Source organism: Hydra vulgaris, chromosome 01, assembly GCF_038396675.1.
Source record: "Hydra vulgaris chromosome 01, alternate assembly HydraT2T_AEP".
Taxonomy (NCBI): domain Eukaryota; kingdom Metazoa; phylum Cnidaria; class Hydrozoa; order Anthoathecata; family Hydridae; genus Hydra; species Hydra vulgaris.
Window position 1 is genome coordinate 57494095 of NC_088920.1, and position 17891 is coordinate 57511985.

The 17891-nt window shown below is 27.0% G+C and overlaps 1 protein-coding gene across 1 annotated transcript in view; it reads left to right on the top strand.

Annotated features, from left to right (window-relative positions):
• The window catches only part of LOC124809378 (C-type mannose receptor 2-like), a 108912-nt gene extending 100972 nt beyond the window's left edge, over window positions 1-7940 (top strand). Inside the window, exons 9-11 of the mRNA XM_065786908.1 lie at window positions 7294-7512; window positions 7610-7792; window positions 7912-7940. Of these exons, the coding sequence (XP_065642980.1) occupies window positions 7294-7512; window positions 7610-7792; window positions 7912-7940 (431 nt within the window). The remainder of the gene's footprint in view (window positions 1-7293; window positions 7513-7609; window positions 7793-7911) is intronic.
• The last annotated feature ends 9951 nt before the right edge of the window (window positions 7941-17891 follow it).

Sequence of the window (17891 nt, forward strand, 5' to 3'; positions counted from 1 at the left end):
AATAACCTATTTAACAGACAGAAGATTCTTCAATAAGGTTAAAATTTAATTTTTAATGAAAATAACTTACAGCAAACGAACTTTCTGAAATTTGGAGTACTTACAACTGCAATAGGCAGGTGTAACAGCAGAAGTTATATCTAAAAATGTAAAAATATTATTATTAGAAACACAGGTACACAATAACGTGTTAAAAATATTTTGTTAATTTATTTTAAAATTATATAAATTAAAAACATTTAAAAATAAATAAGTATAAAAAAAATTATATAAAGTATATTAAAGTATATGAATTATAGAAATTATATATAAATTATATAATGTATATAAATTATAGAAAGTATATAAGAAACTTACTCTTTAAGATTGTTTATGTGAACCTAAGATAAAAAAAATGAAAACAACATAAAAAAATGTTTTTATTCTAAAATTTATTTCTTGGCTTTTAGTGAATGATTAGAAGTAGCAAGTTTCAGTAACGAAACAAACTAATAATCATTTTTAACAATAGACACCATCGAGAAGGTAAGCCAAGTTGACACTTGGCCAAAACACACAGACCCTGTGGCACTGAACGCTCCTAATTCACATTAGTGTCACTAAGTAATGGGTTAACTTTTAAGCAAAACTAATGATCATTCTGAAAAGCCTAAAGGTGGCTCTATTTGCAGATGACGTAAGAAACATGGATTTCAATCATCTTGATTTAGAGCTGACCTGCTAACTTTTCTTACAGAATAGTACTACATAGCATTAGATAGAGGTGGTTAGGCAAATTCTACTGCTCTGGATATCAAAGGCTTTCGATAAAGTCTAGCATGATGGATTTACCCATCTTTTTGCAATCTTTTTAGTCGTCTGTTAATTGTTATCTAGCTATATAAACTTCGTCTTGGCTCTTCCAGTAACTTCCAACTTTAAAATTAGTTACCTTCTGATGCTTGCTCTACCCCTACTTCTATCCACAATAGTAAAATTGTTCCCAATCAAATTACTGTTTTTGTACCTTCTGATTATATTTTGAAAATGGCTAATGATGACTTTTCATGCTCTGTTACCCCAACTTCTATTGCATACATCCCTTTAGGAAATGGTTCTAAAAACTTTCTTATTAAAACGCAACTTAATTAAGAGAATCTCCCAGTTTCCAATTTGGATACTACCTATATTATCTGGTGATTTCACCTATCAAGTAAAGAAATTTTAATTTGTAACATGTTTTTGACGTTTTTGAAGAAGGTAGATATATCTAATGGTCTAATTATAAGCAAGGTTTTTGAGTCTTTAATTAACAAACACTTATACTCTCCTCTTGAATCTAATAACTTACTTTCTGATCATAGCTACGGATTTCAATTGCCTTGTTTTACAGCTAATACTACCATTTATTCCTGCCTTGATAAGAACGCAACACTCCCTGATTGCTTGAAGGGGGCATTTGAGCTTGAAAAGGATCTTACTTCACTGGGGCGGTTCTTCCAATAATGCCCTTTCTCTTTTTTGTATTTATTTCTTTTTCTAATCTAAAATTTTTTGCAACAATTGGTTAATCCTACAATCCTTTCTAACTTCTCTTTTATTGACATTTCTGACATTATATTTTGACAAGATTGCTTGATATATTCATTACATCTTTTATTAATTTGTCTATTTTGTAATTTAAGTTGATTTATTCTCTGTTTTTATTTTTTTATTTGATAGGTCAAATCACCTGATAGTATAGGTAGTTTTTTATCCGAACTGGAAACTGGCAGATTCACTTCATTAACTTGCGCATCAAGAAGAAAATTTTCAGAATCATTTTCTAAAGAGGTGTATACAATAGAGTTTGGGGTAACTGAACACAAAAAATCATCATTAGCAATTTGCAAGTTTAAATCAGAAGATACAAAAACAGTAATTTGATTTGAAACAATTTCACTATTGTGGATAGAAGTTGGGGTAGAACAAGCATCAGAAGGTGACAAACCAACAACACCCGGAAAAGCACCAATAAAAGATAAAGCAGAGCTTAAAAAATACTTTGTTGAATCAAAATTTTTGGCACGATTTAATTTTGCAATGAAATCTTTTGACTTTTGAAGGCACTTGATCAGCATAACTCTAGATATAGGGTATTTAAACAAGGATGTAAAAAATACTGAAAGATTCGGCCATATCAAGTTAAATTTATCTTTTTCTTTGCAAATTTGTAAAAAATGGCGATTGGTTAAAACCAAATCTGGATTTTTGAAGGATACAATGCCTCCATTAATATTTAGATAATCCAAAACAGTGTCAGAGACTAAAATTAAAAGTAAACTTAATTTAAGTGTCATAAAGAAAAATAAGGAGTGGATTACTTTGGTTTCAATAAATAGAATAATTAAAATGAAAAAAATTTGTGCTACAGTCTTCCTAATTTATAATTTTGACTTACTTTCTTGACTTTTAGATGGAGCAACCATTTTGGTGAGACTATTGTTAATGTCAACACCTAAAAAAAAGGAATTAAAATAATTATTTCAAAATTTCATTGTATTTAATCAACAAACAAATAGAGGCAAATAAATATAAAAAGAAATAAAGAATTTCTTACACAACTCCATTTTCGTAAGCTTTTGTTGAATACTATTTTTAGGTTTTTGTTTTGAAAAAAACAGTTTAAATAAGAGCAACCTGTAGTTAAAATAGTAAAATCAAGATTTTAACTTTCTTGAAGAATGCAGACCTTTTACCTGGGAAAAAGTAAAAGATTTATTTTCATTTGATTAAAATTTTAAGAATTATACTTTCACTTTCAATTTAATTTTCATTATTTAACCAAAACAAACGCAAAAATCAAAACAGATAACGTCATTAAATACGCGATGAAAAGCATATATATATACACATAATTTATATATGCAAATCCTTAGTACCAATTCTTTAGGTAAACTTAATATAAAGACTTGTTTTAAATAGAGGAAAGGCTAAACTTGCAATTTCCACCTGGAGGTTTTTCAAAAACACTTTTTTTTCTATATAAATCAACCTTGAAGTTTTTAAACGCTGAGAACTAAAATTTTTTGTATAAATGTTAAAAAACGTCCAAATTCCATTAGATTCCTCGTCCTTTTCTTAATAAATTTGAAAAGTTTCATAAAAATTAGATGTGTTTAAGTTCTAAGGAATCCCTACCTTCAAAAGCTTCGTTTTAAAAAAACGTTCCCGCGGCAAGTTTTTTTATGAAAAGTGGTCTCAAGATATGGGTAATATATAAATGAAGCCATACAAAGCTTAGTACTTTCTATATATGGTTAGAAAGAGATTGAGTAACACTAACTGATGCAAAAAACCTTAAGGTGCTGGTTTAACAATACAAAAAGATATAAGAGAGCAAATTTTATGAAAATTACGTGTTTTTTGTCTAACGTCAAATGTTTTTTTTTAAGCCGTGGAATCGCTATTATTGTCAAATATATTTATAACAGTTGTGTGAATATACTGTCTTCCTGTTTCTAAATGGTCAGAACACATAAAACAAATGTTATTTTTGAACAGTTCAAGTACAGCTAGAGCTGAATTTTTCAATTTGTTGGAATATTTTGTCAATAACAATTCTTTAGTGATGTCCAATATTCAAAAAAAAGGAGCAAACATATTCTACCATGTTTTTACTAGGTTCAGTTAACCCTTCCTTAGATAGTATTTCCATTTTAAGTGAAGATATTTTGTTAGTTTGAAGAATATCTTGAAACAAAGAACATTTAAATATGGATTTAATTTTTTTTTGTTATATACCCAGCAACATGAACTTCCTTTGAACTTTCACATAAATCATATTCTTCTATTTCATTTTGTAAAAAAAGTTAAGCTATTTCTAGTTCTTTTGCATCATTATTTACTGGTAATGTATTATTGAACCATGTATTCAATGCCAGAATTTCTTTAATTAGAGATTATATGCTGATTATTTTTTCAGAACTTTCAACTTCACGCAAACTAAGCAGAAACCTTCCACCACTTATCTGCCTAAGTTTCCCAAAATGTTTTTCGAGAGGATCAGTTTGAAATCTGCTGCTTAAAATGTAATGATATCCTTCTGAAAGGAAATCTTCAATTAAAGAAGATTTTTTTTAAATGTTTTTTTTAATAGACTATTAGTGCATTTGATGTCTGAGTTGAAAGAGACAACTTGTGACATCCCTGTAAATTTGTATTATACCATTCACTAACATATTGAGCAATAGCATTTAAAAAATAAGGTTTTTGATTATTTGCAACAACAGCATTTCCTATTTTATTATTAGTATTATGTATATTCTTTGAACTTCAAATTGTCCACCAAGTATTTATTAAATATAGGATATTAGCAGCGCTTATTTCTTTCAGAAAATAACTTTTAATGGCAGAATATGTTGACTTATTAAAATTTGCAAAGCCAGTTTAACACTTTGTTAATTTTTTCTTGAATGTAAACCAGTTGGAGTAAGTTTGTAAGCTTTCTTTAAATTAGTAAGTTATCTTTTTCATTAACTTGCTAAAATAACTGCCAACAAATATCTTCAGCTTCAACAATAATTGAACTCTGAAGTTTATCAATATTGAATTTTGGAAAAATAAACCTCTTAAAATGTAATAAATTATTTCTAACATTTTTAAAGATATGTACACTCTCAAGTGACGTATAAATTTTATTTTGTCCATAATAAAAGAAAAAGTATTTATAAGAATTGTACTTTTTATGAGTTTTTTAAATACAAGTGTATTAGTTGAATAGTTGCCTGCGATAATAGCACAAATTTTGAAATTAGCATCTAAAAAATTTGTGCGACACTCTTCAATTTTGATTTCCAGAAAAAGTTTTTTCAGGTCATGCTTTAACAACAAAAGGTATAAAACGTTTAATACCAACTGACATAAAAACTATAACTTGTGAACTAAATTCTCCGTTCTCACCCTTTTCAACAAATTTACCACCATGATATTCAATACTTTTTTTGCAAGTACATTTCATCAATTAAAAAAACTGAATCTGAGCTTATTTTTTCTTCTTTTAATAAATTATTTTAATGCTTTAATTGGTTCGATTCAACCTTGAGTTAATGCTTTTAATTATGAAAATGAAGGTAAAGGAAATTCATCTAATAACAAGTTTGTTTAGAGGTATATTGTAGAACCAAAGCAAATTCAATAAGTTCATTACTATATAATTCCCTGCCATTTGATTAATAATACATAAAAAAATAAAGTTTGCTCAAAATTTATTTTTTTGCTTTAACCCGATTTCTCATATAAGAAACTAAATTTTCTTACATGCTTACACTTGTTAGTGTACACTTATTGTTTTGACGAAACCACTGAGGAAGAGGTATCAAATTTCCTTTTTGGTACAATTTTACAAGCAGATTGTTATCATAACATTAATGCTTTCAATGTTAGTTAATGATGATATGTTTTCAATATTAACACAATAATAAATAACGCCGGCATATATTTTCTTAAATAAAAAACTTTGAGGAAAAACTTGTTCTGTCAAGTCATTGATTGAACAAATTTTATCGAGTTTGTTGAAAACCACGGTTTCATCTAGCAATAAAATAGAATAAGGTCTTTGTGTAGGATTCTTTCTTAAAGTTGTAGATGTAGGAAATAAAGATGGCTTTAAAAAACAATCTTATTTGTATGAACTGTTGGAGTAGGATTCTTTGTAAAATCTCGTTTAATAAAATTTTCTTCCAAATGATCAATATATATTCCAGAAAATATAGATGGTTTCCTAATAATTCTGCTTATAAACTTGATCCACAGAGAGCATAAATCTATGACTGAGGGAAAATTAAATACTGTTTTAGTTTCAAAACCCTCAACAGTATCGTTATTTTTTTATTTTTGTAACCGCTTCTGCAAACAACTACAAAGCTCTTCTTAGGCGTTTTATAATACAAATTAATGATGTAAAAAGATAAAATAAAAGTTTGATTTTATTCTAACAACTATAGTATATATATAAAATATATAAATATACATACATATATATATATATATATATATATATATATATATATATATATATATATATATATATATATATGTATATATATATATATATATATATATATATATATATATATATATATATATATATATATATATATATATATATATATATATATATATATTTATATATACATATATATTAGGGGTTATATTTTAGGCAGTTAGGTCGGCAACCTAAAAGTATTTGCCCACCTAACTGTTTACCTAAATGTATTTGCCAACCTAACTGCCTACCTGAGTATTTTCCGACCTAACTGCCAACCTAAACGTATTTTCAGCAATTTTTTGCCGACCTTGTTTATGGTTAGGCCTTTGTATCAACTTTTCTTTGCCGATCTCTTAAAGATTGGTGTCAGCAATTTTTTTGCCCATCTCATTTTTTCTAATTCCGAGGGTTGATTACATTCATATATACATACATTGGTATATATATATATATATATATATATATATATATATATATATATATATATATATATATATATATATATATATATATATATATGTATATATATATATATATATATATATATGTATATATATATATATATATATATATATATATACATACTTATATAAAATATAAATACATATATATATATATATATATATATATATATATGTATATATATATATATATATATATATATATATATATATATATATATACATACTTATATAAAATATAAATACATATATATATATATATATATATATATACTTATATAAAATATATACTTATATATATTTATATACATATATATATATATATATATATATATATATATATATATATATATATATATATATATATATATTATATATATATATATATATATATATATATATATATATATATATATATATATATATATATATATATATATATATAGTTTAATATAACTATTTTTTGTGTGAATTTCTATGAATTTTTCTGTGAATTTTCACACATTTGTGGAATATGCTGACACTATTGATAGTGTCAGTATATTCCAAAAACGTGTAAAAATTCACAGAAAAGTTTATGACATTTATGACATTTACTATTTACAGATTCGATATATATTTTATATAGATATCAAAGTATATATATCAAGCTTTGATATATATTATAAATATATCAAAGTCTAATACCCAAAATATGTTTAAGTTTAGCAGTATTTTATTTACATTATATTATTGTTCATTTAAATTTAGGTAATTATATTTTCTACAAAAAATTTTGTTTTTGCATTTTTTTACTGTTTATGAATGTTAGTTTTTTTATTTTAGAAGTTTTTGGTTGCCCTAACAGTCTCTTTGAGTATGGTGACTATTGTTACTTATTTTATAGTGGAAGTGCAACACAAAATAGATTAAGCTGGCAAATGTCTTTTGTTGTATGTAAGACATGGCAAGGAAATTTGTTAAACATTGCAGATGAAGCAGAAAATTCATTTATTTTAAACCATCTCAAAAATATCAGCATGGATGACCTGCATTTCTGGATTGGTATAGTATATATTTTTTAATAATTTGATTTGTCTAAACAAATAAAAGAACCGAATTTTGTCAGTTTTTTTATAACAAGGTTTTAACATTTTTAAAGGCCTGAACAACCTTCAAAGAACCTATGTTTGGTCTGATCATAAAACCTCATTATTCTATGGTTGGAGCAAGGGTCAACCTAATAATTATTCAAATGTAGAGGTCTGCGTTGATGTAACTTCTAATGGTTGGAGTGATGCTAGTTGTGACAACACTTACGGATTTATTTGTAAAACTAAACAAGGTAAAATTAAATTTCATCTTCACTTAAAAATTACTAGTAATAAATAATGCGCAGAATGCGTCGTGGGTGCTTGTTAAGCTAAATTTTTTCTTCTTTTTTTTTCTTCTTTTTTTTAAAAGATAATAAGCTTTCTGCAAATTTACTTTAAGAAAGTTTGTTTGAACGTCTTCCAGGTGTTCTGTATGCACACCGAACTTTCTCAACAGTTAGTAATGCGTTTTGTTTATCTTTCTCATTATTAAAACGGTGAACAATTTGCTACATCATGCCAACGGCTCTTTCTGAATGATCAATTACCACAATTAAAGATATGGAATGTTTTTAAAAGCTTTCATATATGGATTGAGTATACCAATATACAGGGGGAAGTGAAAGCCAATCCTTTATTCTTTGTTCCTCCAAGCTAATCTTTTATCCTTTGTTCCTCCAATAATACCAAACATTAGATATGAAAGCTTGTCAATCAACTGAGCAAGGGAAAAAGGGTGTTCATAAATTTTTATTCAAATTTTTATTTAATCTTTAATGCCTATTTTTAGTTTGTTTTCGGTAATTCACCAGGTTGAAATTGGCATTTTTTAAGTTAGAACAACTTTTGCATTTTTTGCTTTTTCCATAAACGACACATTATTATCTAATAGAGCAGGAGAAATCATTGTTGAATCTAAGTACCAACTGTGTTTGTGTTAAGAGTTTAAAACTGTGCACAGCATCTGATTTGGCACAAAGTTCATCAAAGTTTTGGACGATGGTGCATCTGGTGTATTGCTTTTACATCAAGAAAAGGAGCTGTTATAGCGTCATTAGCCTGCAAATACCATATGGCATAAAAACAAAATGTAAATTCACTTATTAGCTTTTTTCTGCATTGAGTGTATTGTTCTGATTTACAAACTCAAGTTGGTTCGAAAGAAGCTGAAGCTTTAGATAGCTTAACCCATTGGACAGGAACCTAGCATGATGAACTGCTCCGGGCCTTCTTAGATTTATAGAAGATGGAGAAAGGTAACTAACAACAAGTTCTGCAAACTTCTTCCTGTTTCCTCTAACAATATCTTATTTTCTTTTCCCTTTGTAATGTATTCTTGACAAAAGTTCAAAGATTCTAGAGCAGCCTTCTCAAGAAAATTTCCCTTCTTTGCTTTCCAATAAACTTTATTAACTCTGTTTGATTGTCAGATTTTTCAAAAAATTGTTTTTAATTTTTTAAACATATGATTAATTAGTCCTGTGAAATGCTAATTTGAGACTGAATTAAAAAAATGAACAATTCTCTAATCACGTATATGATGCCTGCAATAAGTTAATGATATTTATCCATCATGTAGAATATTCTGATTAAGGAAACTTCATTTAATCCAGTATTACATGCAGTAGTATCGAAATATATCATCCTACTTTTGATTCAAAACTATATTCGTTTAGAAGGTCCATTACACCACTGAACTGGTCTTAACCAGAAAATAATGGCAAAGGAGGTAATCCGTGAAGGTGCGTCTCACCTTCAATATTTACAAGAGAAGCAAGCTTATCGTTTTACGTTGTTTTTGCTTTATTTAGTTCAATTCATATTTTTCCATCAAAATGCACTATGCATGGGTATGGAGATTCATTCATTACATTTTGAACATCTTTTGTTGCTATCATGCTTATATTATGTTTAACATATTTCATTTTTCTAGCTGCCGTTGACTGGCTACATTTAAAATATGTCAGATCTGATCCCAATTGAGTTAGAATAGCACTTGTAACTTTGTGCAAATTACTTAGAGAAATATTATTGCTTTTAGCCATAAGAGCTACGTTACCAGCAAAAACAACTCTGAGTATTTCAGCTGTAACTTTCTGGTTGAAAAGATTCTTTTTCAAACCACTCACCCGGATCATAATCAGGATGACACGAAGATTCTTTACCGATATCTTTGTTAATCTTAACAAAGACTTACCCTTCAACTCTTTAAATCTTTCTTTCACTGGCAGTTTTATCTTTCTGGTATTTTCTGTTGCCTAAAAAAGATAAAAGTTTACTACTTATTAGTTTAATATATTTGAACACATGAAATACATGAAAAAGAAGTAGTGAATAAACATTGTTATTATTTTGTTGGGACTTTTATTTTGTTGGACTTTTTTATTTTTAATCTTTTTAAGTGCAATGAAAATTGTAAGTTAATAAGTTTTGAAATCTATTTTCTTTTGCGTTTAAAAGAATCACATTCTTTGGTTCTGTAATTTTTTTCTTCTAATCCAAGAAAAACACTTCTTTTCCTTTCCTGGTTCTTCAAATTTTTCTGCATTATATCTTTTATTTTTATTTTTGATTGCGTTTCTAAGTTCAGGGATGCCAATCCAGAGTACTTTATTCAGAAAAATTTTAAAATCATGTTATTTATGCCAAATTTGCAGCTGATCACCTTTTTTTTTTATGTTTTTTAAGGCTTGAATACTCATTATCCAGATTTGAAAGATTGTTTAATATACTTTGATCATGTAATATAAAAAATCCAGCTTTAATCAATCACAGAGCACCGCTGAAGTGCGTTAGGTCGGAAGTTCGTGCCTCTTTTCAAACCGATGTCACAAAACTTGCCTAGAGGCGGGTTTCGAACCAAGGATCCTTTATTTCCTAGACACAGCATCATAGCTGCTTAGTTTTTTAAGGGGGACAAGCAAGAATAGTGTCTTCTTTTATGTTTGTGGCAAAAATGATTGTTTGCAAGCTATGTGCTGTAGAAATTCCATTCCTATTGGAAGTTGGCAATCTTATTTAAAATAAATAAAAAGAAATAAAAAGTTTAGCTTACTTTGTTGCTAAAGGGAATAATTATAAAACTGAGTATTACTTTTAATGGCTGGCTTAGCTTCTTTGACAATGAATAATATTTTTACAGATCTTAATTTCATTTAATGACATATTTCCTAACTGATTCCTTCCTTGTTATCCATATTTAAACTAATTTGTTCACTATTCACTGATCCAAAAACTCAAATTTTAAAACAGTTATTTTAAAGTAATTTACTATTACACCAATTGGAACAAATAAATTATACTTTGAACTACTTTAGTCTGGTCTTGTAAGGTTCCCAACTTGGTTGTTTTTTTTCTCACACATAATTGTTGCTTTTTAATTAAGATCAATAGATAGTATATCGGAATCTTTTACCAAATAATCTATATATTTTTTACATTTATACTTGTCGTGATTGCGATATACAACATTTATGTCTGCGTAAGTGGATGGCTGTGTTGAAAAGTGAACCAAGACTTCTTTGAAAACAGAGGTTAAATTATATTGGAAATTGGCATTAATAATACAAAATTATTTGCCCCAAATCTAGAGGGTATGGTATTTTAAATTTGAAAACACTCTTATAATGACAACCTCAAAGATATATATATATATATATATATATATATATATATATATATATATATATATATATATATATATATATATATATATATATATATATGTATATTCTACTATATGCCTTTAATAAAAATTTACAATTACAGAAAAGTTTTACTTCAAATAAAAATCGCAGGGCTTCCAAAAGATCATCCAATTATCATTTTATTTTGAAGACTTTTACAAAATAATAGTAACAATAACAATAAAAATGATAATCAAATTAACCAATAAAAACAAATCAACATAAACTACATATAATTGTGCTGCTATATATATATATATATATATATATATGTATATATATATATATATATATATATATATATATATATATATATATATATATATATATATATATATATATATATATATATATATATATATATATATATATATATATATATATATATATATATATATATATATATATATATATATATATATATATATATATATGTATATATATATATATATATATATATATATATATATATATATGTGTATGTATGTATACATATATACATATCTAGAAAAACGTGATGGTGCAAATTCTCTTTCTTACCAGTTTTTGTTGCCCTAAACCGAAGTAGCCTGGCCTGAATGAGTCAAGGATGAGACTGAATATGGGTTTTTGTACCAACTTTTTTGGCAATGTTTTGTTTAAGTCTGTATAGCTGTATAAGATTTCTTCTTGTTCATCTCTAATGTTATTAAACTCGCTGCTTTAAGCCTTTTAAATAAAAGGAGTACTCCTAAAAAATTTAAATAAAATCCTAATTCTCGTTATTAAAGTTTTTTGCCACAGTGACCTCACAAACGCAAAAAAATTTTAGCTTCATCATTTTACAAAAAGCGTTGTATATATCATTTTAAATGGATTGAGGTTGAGATTGCATCACATTTTTTGGGCAGTCATTGACCCCTTCTCCCCATTCTCCTCTTCCCTACTTTTGTAACCGTTTTTTTTATTTTTTCTACATTACCTTTTGAAAAGGATGTTAAAAAAAAAGTTTTTTTTAAGAAAAAAAACAAAAACATTCTTTTCAAAGAATGTTTAAAAAAAATTTTTTTTTTTTTTTTTTTTCTTAAAAAAAATTTTTTTTTTCTAAATAAAACTTTTTGTTCTCATTCTATACTTTATGAACTTCTTTTTGACAATCAGCTTTTTTTTTAGTCAGATAAGCGTTATTATAAGAAATTATGAGCAAACTTAAAATACTATTTTTAACCATTTTTTGATATTGACATTGAACGTACAATGAGAAAATGATAGTTGCAGCAGACAACAATGATGTTTGAAACTTTTTGCAATCACTTTTTAAAAAATAAATATAAAAGAACAGCAAAAGTGGGTAATTTTTAATTAATAAACGCAACCAATGGTAACAACTAAAATAGCATCCAATGATAGCAATTTAAAAACCAGCCAGTAGTTAAGAAAATATTTTTATTTATATGATGTTGAGTCTTTTAGAGGTTCTGGAGGTGAGTTGAGTTGTCAGTTGTGCTGCACTTTTTGGTGAAATAAAACTCTTTGCCTTTTATATATATCTTAGAAATGCATGATTGACAAAGCAAATCTTGCATTTTAAATTTTTGCACTGATACCATTTACTTTTTTGACTTGCTAAAGCTTTGCTCACAGCATTTCAGCAAGTCACTTGACTTTGCTTTCTGGTGGTTGTTGTTGTGGGAGTCACTGCTGTTGATTGATTTATCTGATTATCTGCTTATAATCAAAGTCATGCCTATGTTGTTTCCTAGCTTGCTTTGCTTATTTTTTGATATCAACATTTTTCAATTTTTTGAATATTTCATATTTATTGAGATACTCCTTTTTGTATCTTAGCACATCTTTTTTGTTTTTTGTGTGTTTTAGTGTTATAGAAACATTTGCTGCAAAGCTGTGACATCCAATCAGGTCGATTGCAATTGTTTTTTAGTTATATTAAAGATTAGTTCAGGCGAATGGAATGTGGAGTTGACTTTGGCCCTGAGGCAACAAAACGTAATGCTGATGCTTGAGATTTTTTTAGAGTAGATACAGAAGGTATTTGCTGAGATGGTGCAGCTAGTGGTAATGGTAGTGGTGATGCAAGCATAGACTCTGGTGGTTGAGATAACAAAAATTAATATTGAGGGGAAAGTATATTAAACGTATTAACAATTTGAAATTTAGATAGATTGATTTTCTTGATTTTGAGTATAAACACTGTATATTGAAATCCAGTGACTATTTGCGTGCGTGTAAAAACTTCACCAAAGCTAAAATATTTTGCTTGCAAGTTACTAAAGCATCCTTTTGAAAAATTGCTGAATTTGTGTCTGCATAAAACTTTTAAATTAATTTGCACCAAACTTTTTTGACGTGATAATAAACACCTATATGGTCTGCAAACTATGTGGTTTCCTAAATCACCAGAGAAGTTAGTTTCATTAAAATTTTACAAATGACATGAAGTATTTTTGTTATTACCTGATTCGTTGAAATCTTTTCGCGGGGTGTTAAAATACTTCGCCACTATTTCTTGTGTGCAAGAAGCGGCTCTTGGTGATAATATATTAATAGCAGTTCCAATGTTTAACTTCTGACTCCACAGGTTGGTGAAAAACTTGTATCTTTTCCTGGTGTACCGTTGGAAGACCGATGAGATTAGCCTTGGTAATTCAAATAGTTGGTAGCTAAAGTGATGATGCGATTGTAAGTTCAAACAAAGCTTCAATCGGATAATTTGATTGCATCTACCAAAACTGGTTTAAAATGTTGCCTATAAAGAGTTGCTACTAGTATGCTGAATGATTGAGCAGCTTTATTGAATGAAAGCTTGCCTCTATTTATATTTGCCACAGCAAGCATCACTTGGTCTTAGGTGCATGTTTTTTTGTTTTTATTTAATTTTCGATTCAAGTTTTTATGAGGCATATTTTATATTAGAATAGATTTGATAATAATCAATTTAAAGTTGAACGAAAAATTTATAAAGATTCATTCGTCAGTTTAGACATAATTAATTAATAAAAGCCCTATTTACTGAGAGATCATTTGGCGAATTTCATTTAACCCGAGTTAGTTCACTATTTCCACTTTTAACTCATAACTTTTTACCGGAATTATCAAGTTTCAAAGTTCAGTGTCAGCGACTTTTAATTCCGAGAATTTTACTCCAATTTTTCAAAAAAAAAAAATTTTACACGACCAAAAATTTGACCATCCATAGAAAAAAATTGGTAATTTTTTATCAAAACTTTATATCATCATGTTCAGAAAAAGACTCTCCGCAACATGATCAAAAATAACTGCAAAATGTTTATTCAATAAATATTTAGGACTAAAAGAATAAACATTGTCGTAACTATTTCATTCTATTCTCTATTTCTTTCTCCCCGCTTTTACTCTTTTCTCTTACAATAACTTCAAAAAGGTTTTAATTTTTCTATGCTATAAAGATTAAATTTTAAAAATCTTTTTGTGACAAACCCTACTTCTTTGAGTTGCTTTTGTTCAAACTCCCATTCTCTTGCTTTTAAATGACGTTCTTTATGGACGATTCCTTCTATAGTTTTTACAGTTTTCATAGCACCAAATACTAGAATTTAAAAAAATGTCTAGAGTTAACATAACAATTATTAAAATAATTCGTCATTTTAATGACGTGTTATTTCTTTATGTTTTATAGCAATAACAAATTATTAATTAAACATCAAGATATTTTTGCGCATTTTTTATGTTAAGGTAGTTAATTTAATAAATTACATTTGGACAATATTTTTCGGGTAAATTCTTTGAGTTGTTAAAAGCAGGTTAAATTAGCTTTCTAATAAAGAAAATTTTTGTAAATACGACGCACCGCTTATGAGATCTGTTAGATTAAGTAAAAGTTCCTTAACTAGTCCACCCTATTTTTTGATGAATATATTGTAGATGTAAAAAGTAAAACAATAATACTTGTTTTTTAAAATGATTATTTATTCAACCTGCGACTTTCTTAATTATTTTTAACACAAAAGAGTTCAAATACTAAATTTAAGAATATTTATTAAAGAACAATAAAAAAAAAATGAAAATCTAATTATTACAAGAAGATACTTCCATATTACATTTAATAAACTTAAAGCTAAAGTAAAAAACTTCAAGTTTTCTTATTATACTCTAATTCATATGAATCTTTGTAAGTTTTTAAAAATTATGACTTATGCAATTTTTTTGGCACAGTTAAAAAAGGAGTTTCACTTTTTTCTTATTTATTTGTTTCTTAAGGTATTCTTTTATCTTTATCGAGCAAGTACTTTCTCATATCTATGTATTGTTGTTACAAATTAAAGATATCTTTTACGTAGGAGTAAAGTTTATGCATTCTTTTCCCCATTAGAAACGTGGAGTGCCAACAAGTTTTCACATCTTAAATCAAATAAAGGATGTGTTTCTTTCGGCACCATATTGCATTTGACTTTCTTTTAAAAAATCACAATTTAATAAAGTTAAGTAAAATGATTGAAAGATATAACAATTTTTTTTCACTTGGTTTATGTTTTTGCAATGAAAAAGGATTCAAAAGAACTATCATTTTCACCTTCTTTAACTAAATCCATGACACTTTTACTATTAATTGCAAAACATGCCCTATGCATCTAGTTGGTTGAATGTTTAAACTAACTTTTAAAGAACTTTGACAGTTACGGATGTTACTGGAGTTGTCGGATACTACACTAATTATTTTATCATCCATTTTATATTTTTTTAAGATTTTAAGCAAAGCTTCATTAAAATAATTTACATCATGGCGCCCATTAAGGTATGCAAATCTTAAACAAAAACTGATGATATTAATATGTCAGAAATGAAATGTGCAGCTGCTGATATGTAACCGAAGTTTTGAGGGGACCAGTAGTAACAGATATAACTTTAAATGACAATAACTTCTACTTCTAAAGTTCAACTTTTTCTCAATATGAAGGAGACCTGTACTTTTTTTGACAAGGCACTTTGTACTTTGGATTTAAACAAAAAATAAACTTCTTAACTTTCTACCAACATAAATGTAAAACAACAGGCAGTTACGAATTTTATAAGACTTCTTTTCTTTGACAAGCCACTCATGTTTCGCTTTATTTTTGGCGTTTCTATTTTGTGATCATGTTTAAGATCATGTAATCTAGTATACTTTAGATATTTTACTTGAATACCTTTTAGGTCTGTTACTATTTCATTTGTTGCATACCTATTTTGATATTTCCTCTTCAATTGAGTAATATTTGTATGCAGTCTTAGTTGCTTCTTTAATGGGCTGCGTATTAAATTCAATTTCTTTTTGACCCGATGAAAAACTTAAACTGGTTCCGCCAGTTTAAGTTTGATTTAAATTTGATGGGTTTTTTTCATCTAAGGTCTTTATTCTAATCTTTTCTTTGATGGGGTTTTTTCATCTAAGGTCTTCATTCTAATCTTTTCTTTAAAACGAATATTGAAGTGGTGTGTTTAATAGGAGAAAACGGATTATTGTTTGACATAATTCAATTTCGTATAACAAATTTATAGATATTGTTTAGAAGAACTCTTTATCTAGTAAAAAGGAGGTAACTATTACTTTGAGGTTTTAAATTAAGATATTCTGAAAATTTGTTGTGTTGAGAAATTAATTAACATAATAAAATTATAAAAATAAAAAAAATCAGAGAAACTTAATAAAATTCATTTAAAATTGAAAAATTTAATAAAATATTTATAATTTGTAACAATTAGATAATAAAAATGTTTTGTTTGTACCTAGTATTGCCCCAAACTTTTTTTTTCTGATTTAAATAATAATTGGTTTTTTAGTAGAGTAAATCAGTCAAAAACATCTTGCATTTTTACTGAATACATAATTAGTTAACACTAATTTAATTTTTTATAGAAAAGTAAAAAGTTCAACTAGATATATATTAAATTAAACAAAAAAATTTCTAAATTATACAATCTAATTGTCATAACTGTAAATATCTGCTATTTTAAAAGCGTAAAACTAAGTAATTTACAGAGTATTAGATTAAAAATAAATGGAGGTGTTACTTAAAGGAAATCCAAATACAGTTCCACACAAAACACAGCATTTTTTGAAAGAATAGAGCCATCTACTTTTAAAAATCGATTTCACATTAATGTTTTTTATAATTTCTAATTCACTTCAATTTAAATTAGAAAACCTTTTCTTCAAAAACCTTAAAAACAAATTTTAAAGTTGTCGCTTTTTAGGGGTTGCCCATTAATTACTTAAACAAAATACGCGAGAGGGGAGCTGAAATTTTTTACATATGTTGACAAGGGGAGGGGGAGAAGCCAAGCCAAGTTGACGTCAACAATATTACTTTTTTAAATAAATTTAATTACTTTAAAAAGGAAAATTAGGCAATGTTTGCAGTCCTATATTAAACACTCAGTCAACCTTCAGAATTTTAATAAAGCTACTTATATTCCCACTCTTTAAAAACCGTGTTGGGCTTTAATAAGATCCGACACATACAAAACTAAATCAGTACATATGATATGCTCATACATTACACTTTTATTTTTTCAAAGTTGTTGTTGGTTAGTCTGCTGCGCAAATAAAAAAGATTAATGCAAGTGTTTAGTCTACATTATATTATTTTAATGTTTATACAAGGGTGCAACTTCATGTCATAATATGACCACGCAATTACTATTTAAT